At 39.4% G+C, this 23,978-nt stretch overlaps 1 protein-coding gene, 1 non-coding gene and 1 pseudogene across 2 annotated transcripts; 1 reads left to right on the plus strand and 2 right to left on the minus strand.

The window, feature by feature from the left end:
• Window positions 1-12,241: 12,241 nt before the first annotated feature.
• On the minus strand, window positions 12,242-19,111 carry LOC104106961 (probable pectinesterase 53; annotated as a pseudogene).
• A 1,891-nt stretch (window positions 19,112-21,002) lies between these two features.
• Window positions 21,003-23,060, plus strand: LOC138905716 (uncharacterized). Its single transcript, XM_070194240.1, has 5 exons — window positions 21,003-21,837; window positions 21,921-22,121; window positions 22,224-22,352; window positions 22,575-22,682; window positions 22,888-23,060. The coding sequence occupies exons 1-5, from the start codon at window positions 21,003-21,005 to the stop codon at window positions 23,058-23,060; spliced, it is 1,446 nt and encodes a 481-aa protein (XP_070050341.1).
• An 833-nt stretch (window positions 23,061-23,893) lies between these two features.
• On the minus strand, window positions 23,894-23,966 carry TRNAE-CUC (transfer RNA glutamic acid (anticodon CUC)). The gene has a single exon. It is a non-coding gene; the product is annotated as a tRNA-Glu (tRNA).
• Window positions 23,967-23,978: the final 12 nt, after the last annotated feature.

Consider the following 23,978-nt stretch of genomic DNA (forward strand, 5'->3'; position numbering starts at 1 on the left):
CTGATTTTCACATCAACGCACGGTATTAGTCTCAACTGCTTATAGCAACTCGTGTCTACACACATCAACTTTCTTGATAGTGTTGAAGTACTTTAAAAAATTTTCGGGGTATTACATATCCCCCGCTTAGGATCATTCGCCCTTGAATGAGAAGTAGAGTCCGCCCTCAAACATATAACATAACTTATCTCTTCTTTCGCACATCTCAATCCCCAAAATTTTACTAACTCCCAAATTTTTCAAAAATTTCGGCAGAGTCTCCCCTGTAAATGGGGCCTATCCACCTGCCAGAGTAACACCAAAACAACTCCTAACATCACATCCACAACCCAACAAAGCACCATAATATATATATATATCAATAGCACTAATCTTAACATTACAAGCACTGCATTATCATAATGATATCAGGACATGAAACACATCATATGTATGCCCATCACCACATCTCTGGTCTTAATAGTTGTTCATAATCGATTACAACATCGCCAATTAACCTCATATTAACCAAAATCTCATTTCAACTTCTCGTAACACTGACAGCAAATGCGAGACATGAATACCTCATAATTATTTATCCAAAATAACGAGTCACATTTAACGCCACCCGGGCACTCACCTCGTAGGTTAAAACTCAATAATTACAACACAATTATGGCTAAATATGCACAGAAAGATATACAAGAATTATCAAATAAGCCCATCAGGCATGACTTCCTATTAATACTATAGTACAAATTTAAATTTTACAAAGGGAGAATTTAAACTCATAAAAATTTTCATCACAAGGACCTCGTCCTTATACAACTTCCACCTATCGCCCTGAATGCAAATTTGGGTGTTGAGCCCGAAGGTAGTATACGCAGGGAAATTCGATCAAGTGGTCGAGGTAGCGGAGAAGATGGTGGAGTTAGCCTCCAATTGATATTCGAAATGTTACAGGCTTAACAAGTCGCTATAGCACAACTACAAAATCAACACCAAACACCGAGTATGATTGAACCAGAAGTCATTCAAAGGACCGAGCTTGTACCGAAAAGGTCAAATGCCAACGAATTGGGGACCAACCCCACCATTATGAAAATGTTCGAGGAGCTCACTAAACAGATTGAATCGGGAGAAAAGAAAATCGAGGCAAATAACAAGAAAGTTGAGACATACAACTCCCGAGTTGACCAAATATCGGGGGCACCGCCGATTCTAAAGGGTATAGATTCAAAGAAATTTGTACAAAAGCCTTTCCCTTCAAGTGTGGCACCCAAACCGATTCCGAAGAAGTTCCTAATGCTAGAAATTCCTAAGTACAATGGGACCATCGACCCTAATGAACATGTCACTTCTTATACATGCGCAATAAAGGGAAATGACTTAGAAGACGATGAGATTAAATCTGTTCTACTGAAGAAATTTGGAGAAACCTTGTCAAAATGAGAAATGATATGGTACCACAATTTGCCGCCTAATTCCATCGATTCCATCGCCATGCTTGCAGACTCCTTCGTAAAGGCACATGCCGGAGCAATAAAGGTCGGGACTAGAAAATCGGACCTCTTTAAGGTGAAACAAAAAGTCAACGAAATGTTGAGGGAATTCATATCTCGGTTTCAGATGGAACGCATGGAACTACCATCGGTCACAAACAATTGGACTGTTCAGGCCTTTACTCAAGGTTTGAACGAACGAAGTTCGGTGGCATCACGACAGCTAAAGTAGAATTTAATTGAATATCCAGCGGTAACCTGGGCCAATGTACATAATCGGTACCAGTCGAAGATCAGGGTCGAGGATGATCAATTGGGGACCCCTTCAGATTCTGCTTATCCAAACAGTCCCGTCGGTAGAACTCAAAGGGATATCGACAGAGAACCCCGATCGAACAGAGATCGGTATCTACCATACAATACATATCGTAGAAATAAAGTTCTATGTGATCGAGGGCGATATGAGATACAACGCACTGCTTGGAAGACCCTGGAGTCATAACGTGAGGGCGGTCCCCTCAACCCTTCACCAAATGCTGAATTTCCCAATACCGGATGGAGTAAAACTAGTGTATGGGGAACAACATGCTGCAAAAAAGATGTTTGTGATCGATGAAGTATACCGGTATCGGCGCTTTCGTCAACAAAGGGATCGGAGTCCAAAGGAAAATAGGAAGCTAAATAGCAACCACAGCCACCATCCTCGACTCAGTCAGAGAAGAAAGGAACAAACGAGGACAATGACTACTGGATCCCTCGATCCTTCATAATCCCCGAGGATTCCGACGATACCAAATCTACTGTCGAGGAACTGGAGCAAGTCATATTGATCGAGCATCTATCCGATAGAAAGGTATACCTGGGTACGGGGTTAAGCCCCAAGCTCGGGGAAAAACTCATTAGATTTCTTATCAATAATATGGATTATTTTGCTTGGTCCCACCTAGATATGACAGGGATCCAGCCGGAGATCACTACACATCGACTGAGCTTGGACCTGAAGTTCCGCCCAGTAAAACAAAAGAGAAGGCCTCAGTCCAAGATAAAACATGCATTCATCAAGGACGAGGTAACCAAACTTCTCAAAATAGGATCCATTCGGGAGGTAAAATATCCCGAATGGTTAGCAAATGTTGTCGTAGTCCCTAAAAAGGGGAATAAACTTAGAATGTGCGTAGACAATAAAGATTTAAACAAAGCATGTCCTAAAGACTCTTTTCCTCTACCGAATATCGATTGCATGATCTATGCCATGGACGGCCACGAGACCCTTAGGTTTCTCGATGCCTACTCGGGGTACAATCAAATACAAATGAACCCGAAGGATCAGGAAAAAACTCCGTTTATCACTAAGTACGGTACCTATTGTTATAATGTAATGCCATTTGGACTAAAATGGTGGTGCCACTTATCAACGCTTAGTAAATCGAATGTTCGAAGAACAAATAGGTAAATCAATTGAGGTTTATATTGACGATATACTAGTTAAGTCCCTACGAGCAGATGACCATTTGACACATTTGCAGGAGACCTTCGATATACTAAGGAAATACAACATGAATCTCAACCCGGAGAAATATGCATTTGGGGTCGGCTCGGGCAAGTTCCTCGGCTTTATGGTATCAAATCGGGGAATCGAAATCAACCCCGATAAGATCAAGGTAATCGAAGATATCACGGTTGTGGACAATGTTAAGTCCGTACAAAGATTAACAGGGCACATAACTGCCCTAGGCCGATTCATCTCGAGGTCTTCAGATAGAAGTCACAGGTTCTTCTCACTGCTCAAAAAGAAGAACAGTTTTGCATGGACACTGGAATGCCAACAAGCATTGGAAGAATTAAAGCGGTACCTCTCGAACCCGCCATTGCTTCATACCCCAAAAGCGGACGAGCGACTCTACTTGTACTAGCAGTCTCGGATATCGTGGTAAGTGGGGTCCTAGTTCGAGAAGAGCAAGGTACGCAATTTCCTATTTACTATGTTAGTCAAACTTTAGGTGAGGCCGAGACTCGGTACCCACACTTAGAAATATTAGCTCTTGCCCTAATAAGCGCCTCTAGGAAATTAAAATCATATTTTCAGTGTCACCCAATCTGCGGTGACTACGTATCCTCTTCGCAATATTTTGCATAAGCCCGAACTTTCGGGCTGATTGGCCAAATGGGCTGTCGAGATCAGTGGGTACGATATCGAGTATCGACCCCGAATGGCCATCAAGTCTCAAATCTTAGCGGACTTCGTGGTAGACTTTACGCCAACCCTCGTACCCGAGGTCGAAAAAGAACTATTAATAAAGTCGGGTACATCATCGGGGGTGTGAACCCTCTTCACAGACGGTGCTCGAACGTGAAGGGGTCCGGGTTAGGCATCGTTTTGAAGCCACCCACGGGTAATACAATTAGACAAACTATCAAAGCTGCCAAGTTAACTAACAATGAGGCTATCAAAACTGCCAAGTTAGCTAACAATGAGGCCGAGTATGAGGCCATGATTGCAGGTTTCGAGCTAGCTAAAGGTTTGGGAGCAGAAGTCATTGAGGCCAAATGTGACTCCTTGCTTGTGGTAAACCAAGTCAACAGAACCTTCGAGGTTCGAGAAGATCGAATGCAGAGATACTTGGACAAACTACAAGTGACTCTACATCGGTTTAAAGAATGGACCCTACAGCATGTGTCTTGAGAACAAAACAGCGAGGCCGATGCCCTCGCAAATTTGGGATCATCAGTCGAAAACGATGAGATTAGCTCGGGGACAGTCGTACAACTTTCAAGGTCAGTAATCGAAGAAGGCCACGCTGAAATCAACTCCACAAGTCTGACCTGGGATTGGAGGAACAAATATATTGAATACCTAAAGAACGGGAAGCTTCCATCGGATCCTAGGTAATAGAGGACTCTACGTACGAAGGCCGCACGATTCACATTAGCCGAAGACGGAACACTGTATAAAAGGATGTTCGATGGACTATTGGTAATATGTTTGGGACCAGGAGATACCGACTACGTCCTATGAGAAATCCGCGAGGGCACCTGCGGAAATCATTCTGGTGCCGAATCATTGGTTCACAAAGTCATCAGAGCAGGAGACTATTGGGTCGATATGGAAAAGGATACAAAAGAGTTTGTTCGAAAGTGCGACAAATGTCAAAGGTATGCGCCGATGATTCACCAACCCAGAGAGCAACTCCACTCAGTCTTATCCCCATGGCCATTCATGAAATAGGGAATGGATATCGTCGGCCCTCTACCATCGGCCCAAGGTAAAGCTAAATTTATTTTGTTTATGACTGACTATTTCTCTAAGTGGGTTGAAGCACATGCTCTCGAGAAAATTAGACAGAAAGAAGTCAGATTTCATCTGGGACCACATTATATTTTGATTCGGGATGCCTGCCGAGATCGTATGTGACAATGGAAAGTAATTTGTCGGCGGAAAAGTGACAAAGTTTCTCGAAGATCACAAAATAAAAAGGATCATGTCGACGCCATATCATCCTAGTGGGAACGGACAGGCCGAATCGACAAACAAGACCATCATTCAAAATCTAAATAAAAGATTGAACGACGCTAAGGAAAAATAGAGAGAAATATTGCCCGAAGTCTTTTGGGCGTATCGAACAACTTCAAAATCCAGTACGGGGGCAACACCGTTCTCTTTAGTATATGGTGTCGAAGCTCTAATCCCGGTTGAAGTCGGGGAACCTAGTGTCAGGTTTTGATATGCAACAGAAGAGTCAAATCATGAGGCTATGAATACAAGCCTCGAATTTCTAGATGAAAAACGGGAAGCCGCCTTCTTTCGGATGGCTGCACAAAAACAGCGGATCGAAAGGTACTACAATCGAAGAGCCAATCTTCGACACTTTAAAATCGGGGACTTTTTTCTGAGGAAGGTCACTCTCAATACTCGAGACCCAAATGAAGGAAAACTTGGCCTGAACTGGGAGGGTCCGTATCAGGTCCTCGATATCATCGGAAAGGGATCCTACAAACTTGGCACGATGAACGGTGAACATTTCCCAAACAATTGGAATATATCACTCCTCAAATGATATTACTGCTAAGGTATGACCTTTTCAATTTTCATTTATATTTCATACTAACCATTTGCAGGTGTTTAATCGAAGACATCGAATGATTCTTCAAACACAAAGTCCTTAGGTCTGAAAGCACGCGTTGCACTTTTTTTCCCCTTAAACCGGTTTTTGTCCCAAATGGGTTTTTCCGGCGAGGTTTTTAACGAGGCAACCATTGTTCGTGCTAACTTAAAGAAATTCAACAGTATCCGAGGCTCTTTTACAATCAACCTCGAATACTAGGGGGCATCACTCTCGGATAGAAAAATACTTCGTGTCGACAGGGTCTCGATAGACAAATTTTATAACGGTCAAATGGTTGAATGAACCATGCCCATATAGATTACTCGAGCCCTAATGGCAAACATGTACGCATGTTAATCTATTGAAAAAAGTATTTTTCCTTACCGGATATTTCATGCCTTAAAGAAATTTTGTACTTTACAATATTGTGCTTGCGATCTATTGTGGAAACTGGCTTAAGGGACAGTCACAACTAAAGTTCGAACAATTGACCCCGCACTCGGGGACCACCATCAGAAAAATCGACATGATCGAATTACTAAAACCTCGAGATCATAAGACCTTAAAAAGGCAATCCTCGATTTTATAGGCCACGACCACCCTACTCGGGGACCTTGATCGAAGTATAACAGGGGAACAAGCCCAAAAGACGAGTCCCAAGCTAAAGTCTACGACCAAATTAATACGGTTCGGAGACGTCCGATTCCGTTATAAAACTGGCCTTCGAATATTTTTATAAACCGGTTAAAAAGGCTACCCTCGGCTGAATTACTAAGGGTCTCGATAATATTGACCCTCAAAAATCCTAATGGGTACAAAGTCGTTCGAACTCTCGAACAAATTCTTTATTTCATGCTAAGGCACAACAGATTTTATATGATTAAACAATAAACTTTTCAAGCCGAAAAGGGGGAGAAAGCCATTCTTTTTACTATGGTCGTATCTGCCTAATTCAAGAGCCTAAAGGACCATTTTATTTTTGAGTTCGAGAAATCATCCTCACTCAATTAAAACCTAAGGGTCACCCTACTCCTAGTTCGAGCAAGTACTCACTCGATTATAAAAACTACACTAGTCCGGCTTCGATCAAATTGCCTAAGCCTCGAACTTATGAACAAAATTTTCATAAGGCATGAATGAAAAAAAATTTTCACAAGGTAGAAAATGAAATAAAGACAAGTCGGAAAGAGATCTTTATATATATGAGAATATTTACAAGGTCCGATCAGGATCCTACACAAAAAATCAAAAGTAAAAAATCCCAAGGTTCCTAATTTTCTGCGGGGGCAGCTTTTTCTCCATCGAGGCCCCCCCCCCCCCCCGCTCTAGGACCCGCTCTTGCTCTCGGCGTCATCATCATCATCATCATCGGAGGCCAGCTCTCCAGCATCGGCTTCATGCTCTCTAGCCTTTATTATCTCATCGATAAGATCGAAACCTCGAGCGTGGATCTCCTCGAGGGTTTCCCTCCGAGATTGGCATTTGGCGAGTTCAGCAATCCAATATGCTCGAGTTTGAGCAGTCTTAGCTGCCTCTCTCGCTTGAACTTGAGCGGCTTCAGCATCATCTCGGTAGACAGCCACGATCGCATCTGCCTCGGCTTTAGCCTTTTCGGTTTCAGATTTGGCCTTTGCAAGTTCGGAAGCCAACCGAGCTTCGAGCTCGCCTATTTTCTTTTCCTGAGCCGAGCTCTTCTCCTTCATGCCTCGAGGCTGACTTTCGGCCGATGACAATTGGGATAAAGCAGTATCTTTATCTGCAGCAAAGCGGTCCATACCTTCTTTCCACCCCAAGGTTTCCGCCTTCATCATATTGACCTCCTCGCGGAGCTGCTCGATCCTCTCGACCTTGTGCTGCTATTGTGAGATTGAAATGTTAGCCACCGTTCCCGAATTAAGCCCATGAGCTTTTAAGATTTTTATTACCTGCTCGATCAGGTCGGTCTGATCTTGGTGAGCCTTGGCCAACTCGGCTCGGAGGTCCTTGGTCTCATCTTCTTTTTGCCCACAGAGAAGTCTAAGGGCATTTCTCTCCTTCGTGAGCCCTCAGAGGTCGGCCTCATACTGACTCAACTCAGCTCGAGACCGAGAAAATGCTTCTCGATAAAGCGCTGAGGCCTACGCAGAAAGAAGAAAAGAAGTTAGACAGGAAGAGAAAAATGAACACAAGGGTAATACCAACAAGGGGAGTTAAGGCTTACCTGATTCAGAGCTTGCTGCACTTCGTTGAAAAGGCTCGATGCCTCACCCGAGTCCTTCCTCGAGACCTCCAAGTTGCTCAGGCCGGTAGCATCTTCGACCCTAGTAAAGTAATCATGGAAGAGATCTTCCCTTCCGCGGGCTCCTTCGATGGAGAGGGTCTTCAAGGACCGAGCCTCTTGAATCATCTCCTCGAAAAACGAGGGGAGCAGCGGGGAGCCTCCAATTTCTATTGCCCCAAGTGGATCACTTGGGGCGTTCTCTCCATCTCGAGAGGCCTCGAGACCAGCCCCTACAGCCGTACCCACCGTTGGCTCATTTTGGTGGGAGGCATCGTCAATCCTCGATGACTTGGGGACTTCGCCCAAGTCTCTTCCCGAGACCCTCTCATCTCGAGACACAGTCTCTGCAGTCTTCACCGATTCAGTGGCTTTTGGGGCCTCAGTGCTCATTCCCACTCGGGCCACCAGCCCGGAGCCGTCTTCTTCCTCTTCTTCGTCATCATCTCTTAGATGCCGAATAGAGTCTTCGATCAGAAGGATGATGTTCTTTCTCGGCTTACGAACGTTCTTCTTCTTAGGTTCTAGATCCTCGGAGGTTGAGATCTTTTTCCTCTTTTTGTCCTTCACCAGTTTCGGTGCCGGGATCGAAGTCCCCTCATCACCAAATAAGGGCCTCATGACAGTATCTTTGCCAAGGCATGTATGAAAAGAAATTAAGTAAGAAACGATTTAACAAAATCATCAAAGACGTGGAAAAGGGGCTTACCATGAGTTTTGGCCTCCCATCGGCCCTTTGATAAATCGCGCCATGAGTGCTCGGCATACGTAGAGGTCGAGGCCAGGTCCCGAACCCAGCTCTTGAGGTTAGGAATTGCACCAGCTATCCAAGCAACCTCTACATCATGGAAAAGGATATCGATGAGAAGAAGCAAATGAGCAAAACAATAAATAGGAGCTAACAGTGGGATTGCACTTACGCTTCATATTCCATTTCTCGGTAAATGGCATCTTCTCGGCCGGAATTAGGTCGGAAGTCCTCACTCGAATGAACCGACCTATCTAGCCTCGGTCCTTGTCCTCGTCTATGCTCGAGAACAGCACTTTGGTAACCCGGCGTTGGAGTTTTATTAACCCTCCTCGATAGAGGCGGGGGCTGTATAACCTGATGAGGTGGTCGAGGGTGAAAGGCATCCCCTCGACTTTGCTCACGAAGAATCGGAGCAGAATAACAATTCGCCAAAAAGAAGGATGGACTTGGCCTAGGGTTATTTGGTATTGATGGAAAAAATCAACGACGACGGGGTCGAGGGGGCCCAGCGTGAAAAGGTAAGTGTAAACACTTAGAAACCCTTCCACATGGGTGGTGATGTTCTCTTCGGGGGTCGGGATCACCACCTCCTTGCCCTCCAGTTGCAGTCTTTTTTTACCTGCTTAAGGTATCCCTCGATTATCGAGCATATATACATCGACACTGGCTCGCATCGACCAGGAATCAACGAGGCTTTATCAGTTATAAAGTCGGAAGTGAGAACGCACCCCCCGAGAACACACTCCTCAGGGCGCTGCTCCACCGGTGTTTTGTCGCCGGCCGGCCGCGATGAAGAAGCGTTTTCCTTTTGAAGAACAATTTTTGACGCTTTCGCCATTTGGATTTGAAGTTAAAAATAGATGGAGATGATAAGATTTGGTATTCTAAGAAGAGGTTAGTAGTAAAATTCGTAGATTTGCAGATGAAGAACTTAGAAGATGTAAAAAACTTTGGAGATTGGAAATTTGAAAGTAAAAGTTTGAAATGTTGAAGATAGGAGCTATTTATAGATTTCACAACGACGGTTCAAAATTAGCGGTGGCCGACCATCGACTGACGCGCATTTAATTCCTTGGTAACTGTACAGATGGAACGTTTTGGTCACTTCTGTCGCTTACGTCACGAGGATGACGTCATGACAGGTTGAGGTAGAAAAATCGAAGGCTCAATTCGTTTCTTGTCATTACATTCCAAAAAAATGAGGGGACTATATGTATACGGTTAAAACCGGACCCACATGATTTTACTATTTGACCGAGACCGGGAGATTGCATCGAAGGACGGCCTCGTAACGGAACAGACTAAATCACGAGGACTAAGTACCAAGTTCACAACCGAGGTACCTGTCGAGATCGAGGCCAGTAGCGATCGAAGCCAAACGAGACATACATCGAGCAAGATAGAATATAACACAATAACATAAAGGCGAGATATCTGTGACTGGTCGAGGATCACGATGTAAACCTCGGTGACTGATCGAAAATCATGGCATAAATCTCGGAACGGATCAAATCAGAAACGGTTAATTAGCTAATCATGGGATTTTCTTCTGTAATTAGAGTTATACCATAAGTAGAACTCCTCTACTATATAAAGTGGAGTATTGACCATTTGTAAGACACATTGTTCTCGCATAAAAAAGCCAATATAACTCTCTCTCTTTAGCTTATACTCTCTTGTCCATTAGCTTGCTTTATTCTTAACTTTTTTGGTATAAATCAATTCGAGGACATCCTAGCTCGAGGGTCGAATTCCGTTTCAACACTGGTTCGCTTTACTTTATAGTTCATTTCTGTCATTAATCTTCATATTTATCTATTGATATTAAGTGAAATTACATATTCTTAAAACCTCATTATAAGTTTAATTGTTATCAAATTTTAAGGATAAACACATATATAAACTATATACGATAGCAGATTGGCAAATCCGAACCTCTTTCCTTTTTATCGGGGAGGAGGAGGAGAGGGGAAGGTCCAAATATACCACTAGACCATCCAAAATGATCATTTATATCATTAAAAATCAGTCAATTTGTGGTGCTAATCATTTTCCTTTGTGGAAAAGGACAAATGTAGCCTAGTTAGGCAACGATAGAGGCAATATCGACCCGAACTATTAACAGAGGTAAACATCCACCAAACAGTTCAAGAGCAAATTCAAAACCTTCTTTTTTGTCCTTTTGAATATTTAAATTTTGTGTCAGTATGTGGAGATTGATAAAAGACGATAGTTTTTCCATATGCTTCGAGCTTGATTTTACAGTGGGATTTACTCTCGTGTTGTTGTATTTAGTGGTTGTGGGTGGACTTATAAGGAGCAAAAGGAAATGAAAATCAGGATAGAACAATTGGTCCAAAATAACAGCCACAAGAAGAGAACATTTTATAGTATATTCGGATACAATTAAATGTGTTACAAAAAAACTAAATATGTTACAGAGGATAAAAAAAAAGGGAAAAGGCCCAAAAATGATCTTGTGGTATTCGAAATAGATCAATTATAACCCCCGTTTAAACTTGAGTCCACAAATGACATTGCCGTTATAGAATGGGTCTAATAATGCCCTTGTATTATTCGAAATGGATCAATTATAACCCTCGTTTAAATTTGAGCCCACTAATGACCCCGCCGTTAAAGAATAAGTCTAATACTGCTATTTTCCTCAGTTAGTAATGATTAGGGGTGTAAATGGATATTTAAAAACCGACTAAACTGACAGAACCGTACCGTGCCGAACCGATTTTTAGGTTTCTTTTAATAAAACCGTAGGTTCTTATATAAACCTATAATTGTACCGATAATTAGGGTAGGTTTTTTATTTTATAAAAAATAAATCGAAAAAATATTGAACCGTACCGAATAAATTTACATGTGAATATATTTTTCACATGTAAATATATCGGACCTATTATTAGACCCAGTATAAATATATGTTTCGCATGTAAATTTATTCGGTACAATTCGATATTTATATATTGAGTTTAAAAATGATAATGTGTCTAATATTTATAAAGAATGGGTCAAATAAGTTTAAAATTTGAGCTCACTAATGACCCTGCCGTTAAAGAATGGGTCTAATATTTATATTTGTAAATAATAATGTATTAATATAAATAATGTATAAATTTTAATACATTATTATTTTTAAACTTAATATATAAATATATGTTTCACATGTAAATTTATTCGGTACGGTTCGATATTTTTCGGTTTATTTTTATAAAATAAAAAACCTACCCTAATTATCAGTACAATTCTAGATTTATATAAAAACCTACGGTTTTATTAAAAGAAACCTAAAAATCAGTTCGGCACGGTACAGTTCTGTCGGTTAAGTCGGTTTTTAAAAATCCATTTACATCCCTAATCATTACTAACGGAGAAAAATAGCAGTATTAGACCCATTCTTTAACGGCAGGGTCATTAGTGAGCTCAAATTTAAACGAGAGTTATAATTGATCCATTTCGAATAACACAAGGGCATTATTAGACCCATTATATAACGTCAGGGTCATTTGTGGACTCAAGTTTAAAAGGGATTATAATTGATCCATTTAAAATATTTTTCGGCCTTTTCCCAAAAACAAATTGATAGCAATTTTAGAGGAGTATCAACTATCAAGTATGACTTGTCACAAAGAGTCACCTAGTTGATGAAAAATCCATTAAGCCATTCATGGCCATCAATAAAGCTGAGTGACATAAATGGTTTGGCCTCTTGTTCCGTGAGCTCCCTAAACCATTTCACTCTGCCTCCAAAATTGGCCCCTGGTCCTGAACACTTATATTGCACATAAAACACCGTCCTGCCACAATAACGTAAGTAAGAGTTTAAGTTATATATGCCGTAGCATATAGACTTTTTATATTATTGGTGAGATTTAACAGTAAGCAGATTATTATTATATATTTTTTAGGTTATCATATCAGTCTTGATACAGAGAGTTACATGTTATTGTAGGTCAAATTAATCCGATAGTGTAAAAGTTCTTTACACTAACATTAACTCTGGTAAGAGTTGAAGTTTAATCAGGTTAAGTTGACCCATTACAACAATGACTTTTAGCAACCCTAATAAGGTAATTTTGGAAAATAGAGTAATACATGCTATACCGGGTTAAATTGCATATGGTTAATTTAATGCCAAAACATGATTTAGCATGTAAAAGATTGACATAGTCATTGTAATATCAAATTAATAAAATAAATATAGGTAAGGAAAAGGGACATACATTTGCCTGTTTTTATGGCCCAATCGTACCATCCATTGGGCATAATAACCTTATCCATGTAAGTATAGAAAATACTACCCTAGAGAAATTGCCCCAAGCTCTGCCCAAGTAAAGAGCACCAGAACCAGTAACTTTGCAATTCACAAAAGAGAAGCCTGTTTCCTCTAGTAAGCTCTCCATTTTCTGGGCTGTCAATGCCCCGTAACTTTTGGTTTTGGAACGTAAATGACATTTCTCATAAAGGGAAAGACCATTTCCAAATATAAAATCTACTGAACCGTTCTTGAAATAATGCCTGCCTCTGTGATCATATTGTTGGGAATAAACTCCTTACATAAATAATATTCACAATAATAAAAGCGGAATAATAACGTAGCACCAAGATACGGTAATTAACAAGAATAAAAGAGTGACTACGACACCAAGAATTTTACGTGGAAAACTCTTTTGAATAAGGGAAAAAACCACGGTCCCGAGACGAGCAACCGATATCACTATAGCAAGGAATTTTACACTTTGTAGGTCGAAGTCAAATACTCCAAAGACCACTACAACACTTAAAAGAAATAACCCTCTTTTGATATTCCCACATCACTACAATATTGCTCACTCTCTATTTTTCTCACAGACTATTTTCTTATACCTTGTATTTGAAACCTCACTCTTTCTTTCTCTCTTTGTTGGTGTGTAGAAATGAGAGTTGAAGCTCTCCTTTTATAGCTGAAGCCTCACTCTCTAAAGCCTACTAATTTGACAATTTGCACACACTTTTTCTTCTTTTTCTTCAATGTTGACAATTCAACAAAATTGGCTACCAACCCAAAAAAATTCAACAAAGTTTGCTATCAAACCAAAAAAATTCAATAAAATTAGCTACCAAGCCAAAGAAATTTTTCTTAGGCACATGCCTATTACTTTGGCTATTGAATGAGATGGATCCCATCAATCTCCCCCTCTAGTCTCATTCATCTAGAGGATGTAGCATTGTCTTCTAGTTTGAGTGCATGTCGACAAGTTCTTTGCATAGTTCGAACTTGTCTCTTGGTACTACCTTGGTCAACATATCAGTAGGATTTTCACTCGTGTGAATCTTTTTGACCTGTAAAGATTCGTTCTCCGCCTGCTCATGAATCCAATGATATCTCACATCTATGTGCTTTGTTCTTGCATGGTACGTGGAGTTCTTGCTCAAGTCTATTGCACTTTGACTGTTACAATAGACGACATACTCCTTTTGATGAAATTCCAGCTCTTGAAGAAACCGCTTGAGCCATACCATCTCCTTGCTAGCTTCTGTAGTGGCAATGTACTCTGCTTCAGTTGTTGAAAGTGCAACACACTTCTGCAATTTAGACTGCCATGATATAACTCCCCCTGAAAATGTAAACAAATATCCAGTAGTGGATTTTATGTTATTAATATCAGTATCTGTATAGCCCTTCAAGTTTGGATGAGATCCTCCAAATCACAAACAATCTCCCGTGGTACCTCTCAGGTACTTGAGTATTTACTTGACTGCTTCCCAATGTTCCTTTCTAGGATTTTTAAGGAATCTGCTAATAACACCAACCGCATGAGCAATATCATGTCTGATGCATACCATTGCATACATCAAGCTTTCGACTACTGAAGAATAAGGAACTCTAGCCATGTTCCCTTTCTTCTTCACTGTTGTAGGACACATCTTCTTGCTCAACTTTAGATGACTAGCAAGATGTGTGCTGACAGGCTTAACATTCTTCATGTTGAAGGGTTCCAGTACACGTTCAATGTACTTCTCCTGAGACAGCCACAACATTCTGCTTGTTCGCTCTCGAACTATCGTCATACCCGTAATTTGTTGTGATGGGCCCAAGTCCTTCATATCAAATGACTTGGACAAATCTCCCTTCAACTTTGCGATCAGCCCTTTGTCTTTTCCTATAATTAACATGTCATCCACATATAACAACAATTTAATAAAGTTATTTTCAGAAAATCTTTTAAAGTATACACATGGATTAGAATATGTCTTTGTGTAAGTTTCACTTTTCATGAATGAGTCAAACTTCTTGTACCACTGCCTTAGTGCCTGCTTCAACCCATAAAGATTCTTATTCAGTTTGCACACTATGTATTTCCTTTCAGCTACTTCAAATCCTTCTGGTTGCTCCATATAGATCTCCTCTTCCAAATCTCTGTGAAGAAATGTAGTTTTCACGTCCAACTGCTCAACTTCAAGATCTATGCTAGCTTCTAAGCTTAAGATTGTTCGAATAGAAGTCATTTTGACGACAAGTGAGAAATTTTCGTCAAAATCAATACCTTTCTTCTGCTCAAAGCCTTTTACCACCAATCGGACTTTGTATCTGACAAGCTTGCCATTTCCATCTTTCTTGAGTTTAAAGACCCATTTGCATTTGAGTGGTTTTTTTCCCTTTGGAAGTTCAACCAGCTTGTACGTGTCATTTTTTTGTAGAGATTCCATCTCCTCTTGCATGGCTTTCATCCACTGGTTCTTTTTTGGATGGGACAACACCTCCTTAAGACTTTCTAGCTCCCCTTCATCACTGATGAGGAAATACTCTGTGGAAGGGTACCTACATGACTCTACCCTTGGCCTCTCTGATATCCTCATAGGTTGAGGTTGTTCTTCTTCCTGAGTGGGGTGCTCCACTTGCTCGACACCATCATTAAGTTGCTCCTCCTACTCAATAACCTCATCAGGTTGCTCCCCCTGCTCGGCAACCTCATTGGTCCTACTTTCTGCACTTGTGGGATTGTTAGAAGTAGAAGAAATAGTAACAAGGTTAGGAATTATACCATTTTTGGTGTTCTCTGGCATATCATCGGCAGTTCCAACTTCACTTTCTCGGAAGACTACATCTCTGCTTCTGATGACCTTCTTCTTTACAGGATCCCACAATCTGTATCTGAATTCTTCATCTCCATATCCGATGAATATGCAAGGAGCAGATTTATCATCCAGCTTTATTCTCTGCTCCTTTGGTACATGTTCAAAAGCTCTACAATGTAACACCTTCACATGCGAGTAGGACACCTCCTTGTTGGTCCAAACTCTCTTTGGGATGTCAAATGCCAAACGGAACTGATAGACTCCTATTGATCAGGTAGCAGGTTGTCTGAACTGCTTTATCCCAGAATGACTTAGGCAGTTTAGCCATTCTAAGCATGCTTCTCACCTTCTCCACAATAGTGCGGTTCATCCTTTTGGCTACGCTATTGTGTTGTGGGATTCCAAAAACTGTCTTGTCATGTCTGATCCCATGGCTCGAACAGTACTCTTCAAATTCCCTTGAAGTGTACTCACCTCCATTGTCACTTCGGAGACGCTTTAGCTTATTGCTTGTCTCCCTTTCCACAATAGCATGAAACTTCTGGAAAACTTGAAACACCTGATCTTTGGTTTTCAAAATATAAACCCATAATTTTCATGAAGCATCATCAATAAAAGTAACAAAATATTTGTTACCGCCCATCGATTCAATTTTTATTGGACCACAAATATCAAAATATACCAAATCAAGTATATTCAATTTTCTTTCAGACGATGTCTGATATGAGACTTTATGCTGCTTACCAAATAAACAGTAATCACAGGGTTTTACCGTTGTACCTTTGGCATAAGAAATGAGTGATTTCTTAGTAAGAATCGGTAATCCCTTCTCGCTCATATGACCCATTCTTTTGTGCCACAAATCTGCAGAAATCTCATCTTGTGTCGCGTTCAATTTACCTTGGCATATTTCTGCATTTTTCATGTACAACATGCCATGAGCAACTCCCTTTTGCAATCACCAGTGATCCCTTGGTGAGTCTCCAATTTTGATTTGCAAAATAGTTCTCGTATCTATCTCGGTCTAAAGCGATTCCCGAGATCAAGTTCATCCACAAATCAGGTACATGTCGTATGTCCTTCAGAACCAATGTGCATCCGATATTTGTCTTGATACAAATATCACAAATCCCCGCAATCTCTGAGTAACTTGTGTTACCCATTCTCACAAGGACGGAATCACCTGCTATATATCTGCAAAAAATATCTCTTACCGGTGTGGTATAGTAAGATGATATTGTATCAACCACCCATTCTGACTCTGGACCTGATAAGTACATGCATTCCTCTTCCTCATTTATATAGAGGACAATATTATCATTGTTTTGCACCATGGCGATTGAGTTGTCGTCATTCTTCTAGCCACTAGTTTCACCTTTGCCCTTCCTTGGATTTGAAAAATCTCTTTTGAAGTGACTTGGCTGATCACAATTGTAGCAATTTCTAGCTCTTGATTTGGATCGGTTCTTAGACTTCCCACGAGCTCCGCATCTACTATAGTTGCTCGAACTCATTTGATAACTCCTGCCTCTACCTTCTGTGATGAGAGCATGTCCTTAATTTTCAGGCTTCTTTCTCATCTTCTCATTGAGTAGAAGAGCCGATTTGACATCTTTTAACTCAATAGTAGTCTTACCGTGCAGGATGGTTGTTGCCAGATTTTCGTACGAAGATGGCAACGAGTTCAACAACAAGATGGCTTTATCTTCATCCTCAATTTTCACTCCGAGATTGGCGAGCTGTGTGATTAGTTTGTTAAACACATTTAAATGTGACAAAAAATTCATACCTTCACCCATGTGTAGGGCGTATAGCTGCTTCTTCAGGTACAATTTTTTTGTTAGCGTTTTGGACATGTATAGGCTTTACAATCTTGTCCAAATGCCACGTGCGGTGTCTTCATCAATGATTTTATTTACCATATCATCCGATAAGTGTAACCTGATTGCACTAGCAACCCTTTCATCCAAGTCAGCCCAATCCTCAGCTTTCATGGTATCAGGCATTTTGGCATCAGTATCTAGTACCTTGTGTAATCCTTGTTGGATGAGCAGATCTCTCATCCTTCTTTGCCATGTTGATAAACCGCTATATCCATTAAATTTTGCTACCTCGTACTTTACTCTAGATATTTTTATTTTTCACCGAGTATAGTACTACCGACAGTGAATAGTATTTTTGTGAACGAGCAAAAAATGTGCTCTGATACCAGTTATTGGGAATAAACCCCCTACAGAAATAATATTCACAGTAATAAAAGAAGAATAATAATATAACACCGAGATACGGTAATTAACAAGAATAAAAGAGTGACTACGACACCAAGAATTTTACGTGGAAAACCCTTTTGAATAAGAAAAAAAACCACGGCCCCAAGACGAGCAACTAATATCACTATAGTAAGGAATTTTATACTTTGTAGGTCCGAGTCAAATATTCCATAGGCCACTACAACGCTAAAAAGAAATAACCCTCTTTTGATATTTCCACCTCACTACAATATTGCTCACTCTATTTTTCTCACAGACTATTTTCTTATACCTTGTCTGTGAAACCTCACTCTTTATCTCTCTCTCTTTGTTGGTGTGTAGAAATGAGAGTTGAAGCTCTCCTTTTATAGCCGAAGCCTCACTCTCTAAAGCCTACTGAATTTGATAATTTGCACATACTTTTTCTTCTTTATCTTTAATATTGACAATTCAACAATGTTGGCTACCAAACGCCTATTACTTTAACTATTGAATGAGATGGAACCATCACATATAATGTGTCTTGTGATCCCATGAACTTTCAATTTATGAATGTCTGAGATTCTTAATGCCACTGCTTGCTTTCCTAGTGCTTCACATGGTGGCGGTTTTGCTTTATTCTGTTCGCGGAGGAAACAAATATTAATGCAAAGCTTGCAACAAGAATGCATGTCCAGATTCTAGTATATGATGGAAAATAATACTATATGTTATTTGCTACAACATATTAAAATATAATGATAGCGTAAAATTTATGTCCACTAGTTTTAGCTTATGTGAATTACATCCTACCTAAAAAAAAGGATTAGTTGTTAGAAAATTCTGAGTTCTAAAAGGCTTTAGGAGAATTAAAATGCCACTACCTATGCTTATTAACACGTTTTTGTATATGAGATCATGAACCTATGATAAATACTACTACCGATGAAATTATGCTGTATTACAAAAATTGGTTATTTGAGAAATCATAGTTATAAGTAGTACATGGATTGAACTTACCAGACCTTAAATGTGATGTTTTTGGCAATGAAGTAGGGAAAATTAACAACAAAAGTTGCAGAACCGTAAGTACCCAATGGCTTGCCATTCTTTCCTATCTTATCTACAGTGTCATCCCACTGTATAATTGTTTTGCCTGAACCTTTTCCTTCCAGGCTAATGTAAGCATTGTTGCAGGTGTTTCGATTTTGTCCCCGCATTTTAATTTTCTACCTCATTAAGACAGATGATTATCATTCTCAATGAAGAGTGATGATAGAAGCAGAGGCAACTGCAATGTAATTCTATTTTACACATAACATTAATATATATGAAAAAAGAATCACTAACTAAGTTCTTAATCCATTATTGTAATAATTGCAATAGATTCAATGTGAGGGCATAAATATTCAACGCATCAAATTTAAATCATGAATTCACCTTTCGATGAAATTACAATGTACATTACATGTAAATACTAAGACTAATGGAGATAACAACTCGACAATAATTGATAATTGGGATAGAGTCAATAGTCTGTTGCACTATAGTAAAATGTCCCAATCATGGGTTTTTGTTCACCTTAATGCATTTGCAAGGCTCATACTTGTTTTTTCCTTCCTGAAATACAAAATGGTTGCATGAACCCATGCGCTTGACCCAATTCAAGTAGCCAATTTGATTAGCCATCTTCACTTTATTAAACCTCCAGGACTTATTAGCATTTGCACTAACGACAAACAAGATTAAGACAAGTAGCAACTTTAATAAAATAAATCTCCAAGAAGCCATGGCCCAATGGAATTAATTCTGATGAAGACCGAAGACTATGAGAGCTCTCCTCTCTCTCTATATATAAATATAGTACATATATGTGTGCGATAAAATCATGAAAAGTGTGAAAACAGATTAATGTAAAAAATAATTTGTCTGGGAAGAAGAAAGAGTATTATAGTTAGATACGATCTGACAAGTCGTGGATGTAGTCTGCAAGTGATCATGTGAATGTTATCTTTTTATTTCTACACTCACTCAACGAGACCTATATGTTAAGTTTAGAATTTTAATAATGATCAATATTCCTAAAAAAGTCTTGACTAATATTATATTAGTATATGCAGATTCGGGTGAGCAACAACATTTCTAAAAGGAATGAAGATCCATTCAACGGCTATGTATCTTGAACCATTGCCTTACATGTAACTCAAAGAAGATCCAGAAATAATGTGAAATAACATAATAGATGATATACTTGCAGTAAAATGGTAGATTCAAAATGGAAAGAAAACACAACATAATGGGAGACAATTTGAGTGGGAAACACAACATAATAAGAGACAATTTGAAGTGCTGCTCCTTTTTTCAATGAAACATAGAGCATGGAAGCATTCCCTAGATTAGTTAATCCAGCCCATCAAATGGAGACAATTTGAAGTGTTGCTCCTTTCTTCAATAAAGCATGGAAGCACTCCATGGGTTTCGGCATGGAGTAGAGCACTCCCTGGTTTAATTAATCTAGCCCATCTCTCATGAAGAAATCGAAGTCACCTTTCTTGAATCAAATATCAGTAAAATATTGTGGGCATCAATTAAAGACCAATCTACAACAGCTCTCAAAACTCACCTATAAGAAGATAGACAAACTCAAGGATTGACTACGCAACCACACAAATTGTTTCTAAACCTTTCTAGTTCTTAGTACAAACACTGTATTCTTGAGTCTACAAGTGTCATAAAAGATAGGAAAAGATAGAACACAAAAAGAGAGTTGTGTCAACATTACAAAAGCTATTGTTGCTGAATATCATTGATGGTGAGCGAACCAAAACCATCACCATTATAACCTATTATCAAAAATCTAAGGAAACCCTTATGACCCAAGAAAAACTGGACGTAAGTACCTCACCGGTATAAAAATTGTTGTGTCTTGTTACCTTTCAGTTTGCTTGGTTTATTTCCCTTTAATTGTTCACTGTGTAGAATCTAGTCGACTAAACTCATATTTAGTCAACTAAGTTTTAATCGACCACAGTTCACCCCCCATCTTGTACTTTCAATTGGTATCAGAGCCAAACTCACAAACTTTTCTTAACAACTAGTGAGGAAAAGATCATGGGATCAAACACAGTCGTCGGTGCATTATTTCAAGAGAGAACCTCTTATGTACGACCTCCATATTTCAACGGACAACACTTTTCTCACTGGAAAATTCGGATGGAAACATACATTATGTCATATAACATCAAAGTTTGGCGTGTGATCAAAAAGGAAAACCTTCCAATTCTGTTAAAGAAAGATGAGAATGGTCAAGTCGTAGTATCAACTGATCCACTTGACTTGGATGATTACACTGATGAACAAAGCTGCTATCATAATTGTGAATGCCAAAAAAAAAATCTTCTATATAATGCTATCGGTGGAGAAGAATATGAAAAGATTTCAAGTTGTGAAACTGCTAAGGAAATGTGGGATAAATTGGAGGTCACATATGAAGGAACCAACAAAGTAAAAGAAACAAGGATCAATCTTCTAGTTCGTGACTATGAGCTATTTCACATAAAAGATGGAGAATCGGTGGAGGAAATGTTCTCCAGGTTCAGCAAAATCCTTGGAGATCTAAAATCCCTTGGTAGACCAATCAAAAGCGGAGAACAGGTCAGAAAAATTCTTAGAAGTCTACCTATAATTTGGCAGCCCAAGGTTATTGCTCTGGAATGTCAGGACCTTAACAAAATATCCTATGATGAACTTATAGGTGATCTAATTGCCTTTGATACAACTCACTTGGACAGGAAAATTCAACAAGAAAAGAAGAAAACTGTTGCTTTTAAAGCAACTGTGGCTGAACCAGAAAATGAAGAGAAAGGAGGAGAACAAGATGAAAACATAGCAATGCTCTCCCAAGTTGTAACAAGCATGATGAGGAAAAACAGAAATAGCAAGAGAGGTAGATCAAACTTCAGAAAAGAAAGGACAAATAATAAAAATGATGGAAGATGCTATGAATGTGAAAATATGGACACATTCAAGCTTATTGTCCCGAACTGAAGAAGAAGCTCAGCAGGAACCTTCGAAAGAAGAAGCCCTTTAAAGCCTGGAGTGGTGAAGAAGAATCTGACCATGAAAAAATTGCAGATATGTGTTTTATGGCCATAAAAGAAGATAGCAATAAGGACTCAAGTGAGCTTGGGCTCATGGCAGACGAAGGAGCAGATGAGGAAGGAGACTCAGGTAGACTTGGTCTTATGGCAGACGAGGGAACTAGTGAGGTACGTCTTCCTACATGTCCCAATTGTTATGAACTCTAAGAATTTATTGATATTGCTCTTGCAGATATTGAAAGAACTCTAAATAAACTCAGAAAAATCCAAAGAGAAAAGAATGACTGGGCCTTGAAGCTGGAAGTTTGTGAAATTGAGCATGACATGCTTCAAGATGAAGTTAATGAACTTCAACTGAATGGTTTACGAAAATCCACAAGTCATAGTTCTGTCAAATCAAATTGTTCTTTATACATCTTTGATTAGAACTAGAAACTCTCAGGCATGCTCTTATTGTGGTAAAAATGGTCACAACACTAATCAGTACAAGAACAGAATCAAGGCAGAAAAGGGGCTTTGAAAATCCCCAAAATCCATCGTGTTTTTATTGTGGAAAACTTGGTCACACTTCTAACCGTTGCAGGTTCAAGGACAACAGGAGATGGGTCTGGTGACCTAAGTCCTCTAGTCAAGCTAACATTTAGAAATCTAACCATTCAGGACTCAAGCAGGCTTGGCTACCTAAAAACAAGTAATTTTGTTTTGCAGGAACACCGCAAGAAGAATCGAAAAGAAAAATAGTATCTTAACAGCGCGTGTTCCAGACATATGACTGGTGACAAACAATTATTCAAAACTGTCACCAAACTAGATGAAGGAATAGTTACATTTGGAGATAAATCAAATGGAAATGTAATTGGAGTTGAAGGTTTCTCTCAGCTCAACATGTGATGTAGATGAAGTGTATCTGGTTGATGAACTTGGTTACAATCTTCTCAGCATTAGTCAACTATGTGACAATGACTACGAGGTTCGTTTCAAAAAACATGGTTGGTTTATTGAAAATGAATCAGGTAAAGTTATTCTCTCTGGAAATAGGACAAAAATATTTATACTATCAGTAACTTAGATAGTGGCGGCAATCAAATTTGTCTAGCTTCTATTCTTGATGACCCTTGGGTATGGCATGGAAAACTTGGTCGTGCCAGCATGCATACTATTTATAAACTTTCTAAAAACGATTTTGTCATTAGTCTTCCAAAATTAGAATTTTCAAAAGATTAATTTGTGATGCATGTCAACTAGGAAAACAAACCAGATTCTCTTTTAAAGTCAAAAATATTGTTTCCACTACAAAACCACTTCAACTACTTCATATGGATCTTTTTGGACCTACTAGAACTGCTAGGATAGGTGGATGAAAATATGCTTTAACTCTCAACAGTAAAAGTTGCTTTCACCCAGCCTAACTTCCCGAAAGGCCAAGGTAAAACACTGTCGTGTGGGAAAATATTTATTCCAGCTTGCTTCGTACATCAACGTAATAACTAATGATTTGTCCTGTTTGAAAAAATTTACCCGGATCTGGTTCATATTTCATACCCTTAAAAAATGAGTGCATATCATGTTTGATTCATATAGAATTTATGACTTAATTCGTGAATAAATGCTATATGTTTTTGTCAGAACTTATCATTTAATCATTAGTAAAATTAGCATGGTTTGATACATGACAGGTTCCACATAAATATGTATTTTCTTTTGCCTGATTTGACGAGCTCCTATGTAATGGCGCTTTACTTAGTATGGCACAAATCTTCCACTTTGGCCCCTACATTATTTGTGAGAAGAACGAAGGAAAAAAGAGTGAGTAATTTCTAGTGGAATTTATAAAGAGCGATTTTGTGTTTTCGTAAGGAATACATATTTCTTTTTAAGACAATTTAAAAACAAAATAGAGCTTTCCGTTGCCGGGACTTGAACCCGGGTCTCTCGGGTGAGAGCCGAGTATCCTAACCACCTAGACTACAACGGATTTGTTAAAGGT

The sequence above is a fragment of the Nicotiana tomentosiformis genome, chromosome 2, assembly GCF_000390325.3.
Source record: "Nicotiana tomentosiformis chromosome 2, ASM39032v3, whole genome shotgun sequence".
NCBI lineage: Eukaryota > Viridiplantae > Streptophyta > Magnoliopsida > Solanales > Solanaceae > Nicotiana > Nicotiana tomentosiformis.

Bases quoted from the DNA above. Each gene is read 5' to 3' on its own strand.
- LOC138905716 (XM_070194240.1), top strand. From the start codon at position 21,003: ATGGGATCAAACACAGTCGTCGGTGCATTATTTCAAGAGAGAACCTCT. The intron at 21,838-21,920 runs GTAGATCAAACT...GACACATTCAAG, and splicing joins AAACAGAAATAGCAAGAGAG to CTTATTGTCCCGAACTGAAG. The intron at 22,122-22,223 runs GTAGACTTGGTC...TTGCTCTTGCAG, and splicing joins AGATGAGGAAGGAGACTCAG to ATATTGAAAGAACTCTAAAT.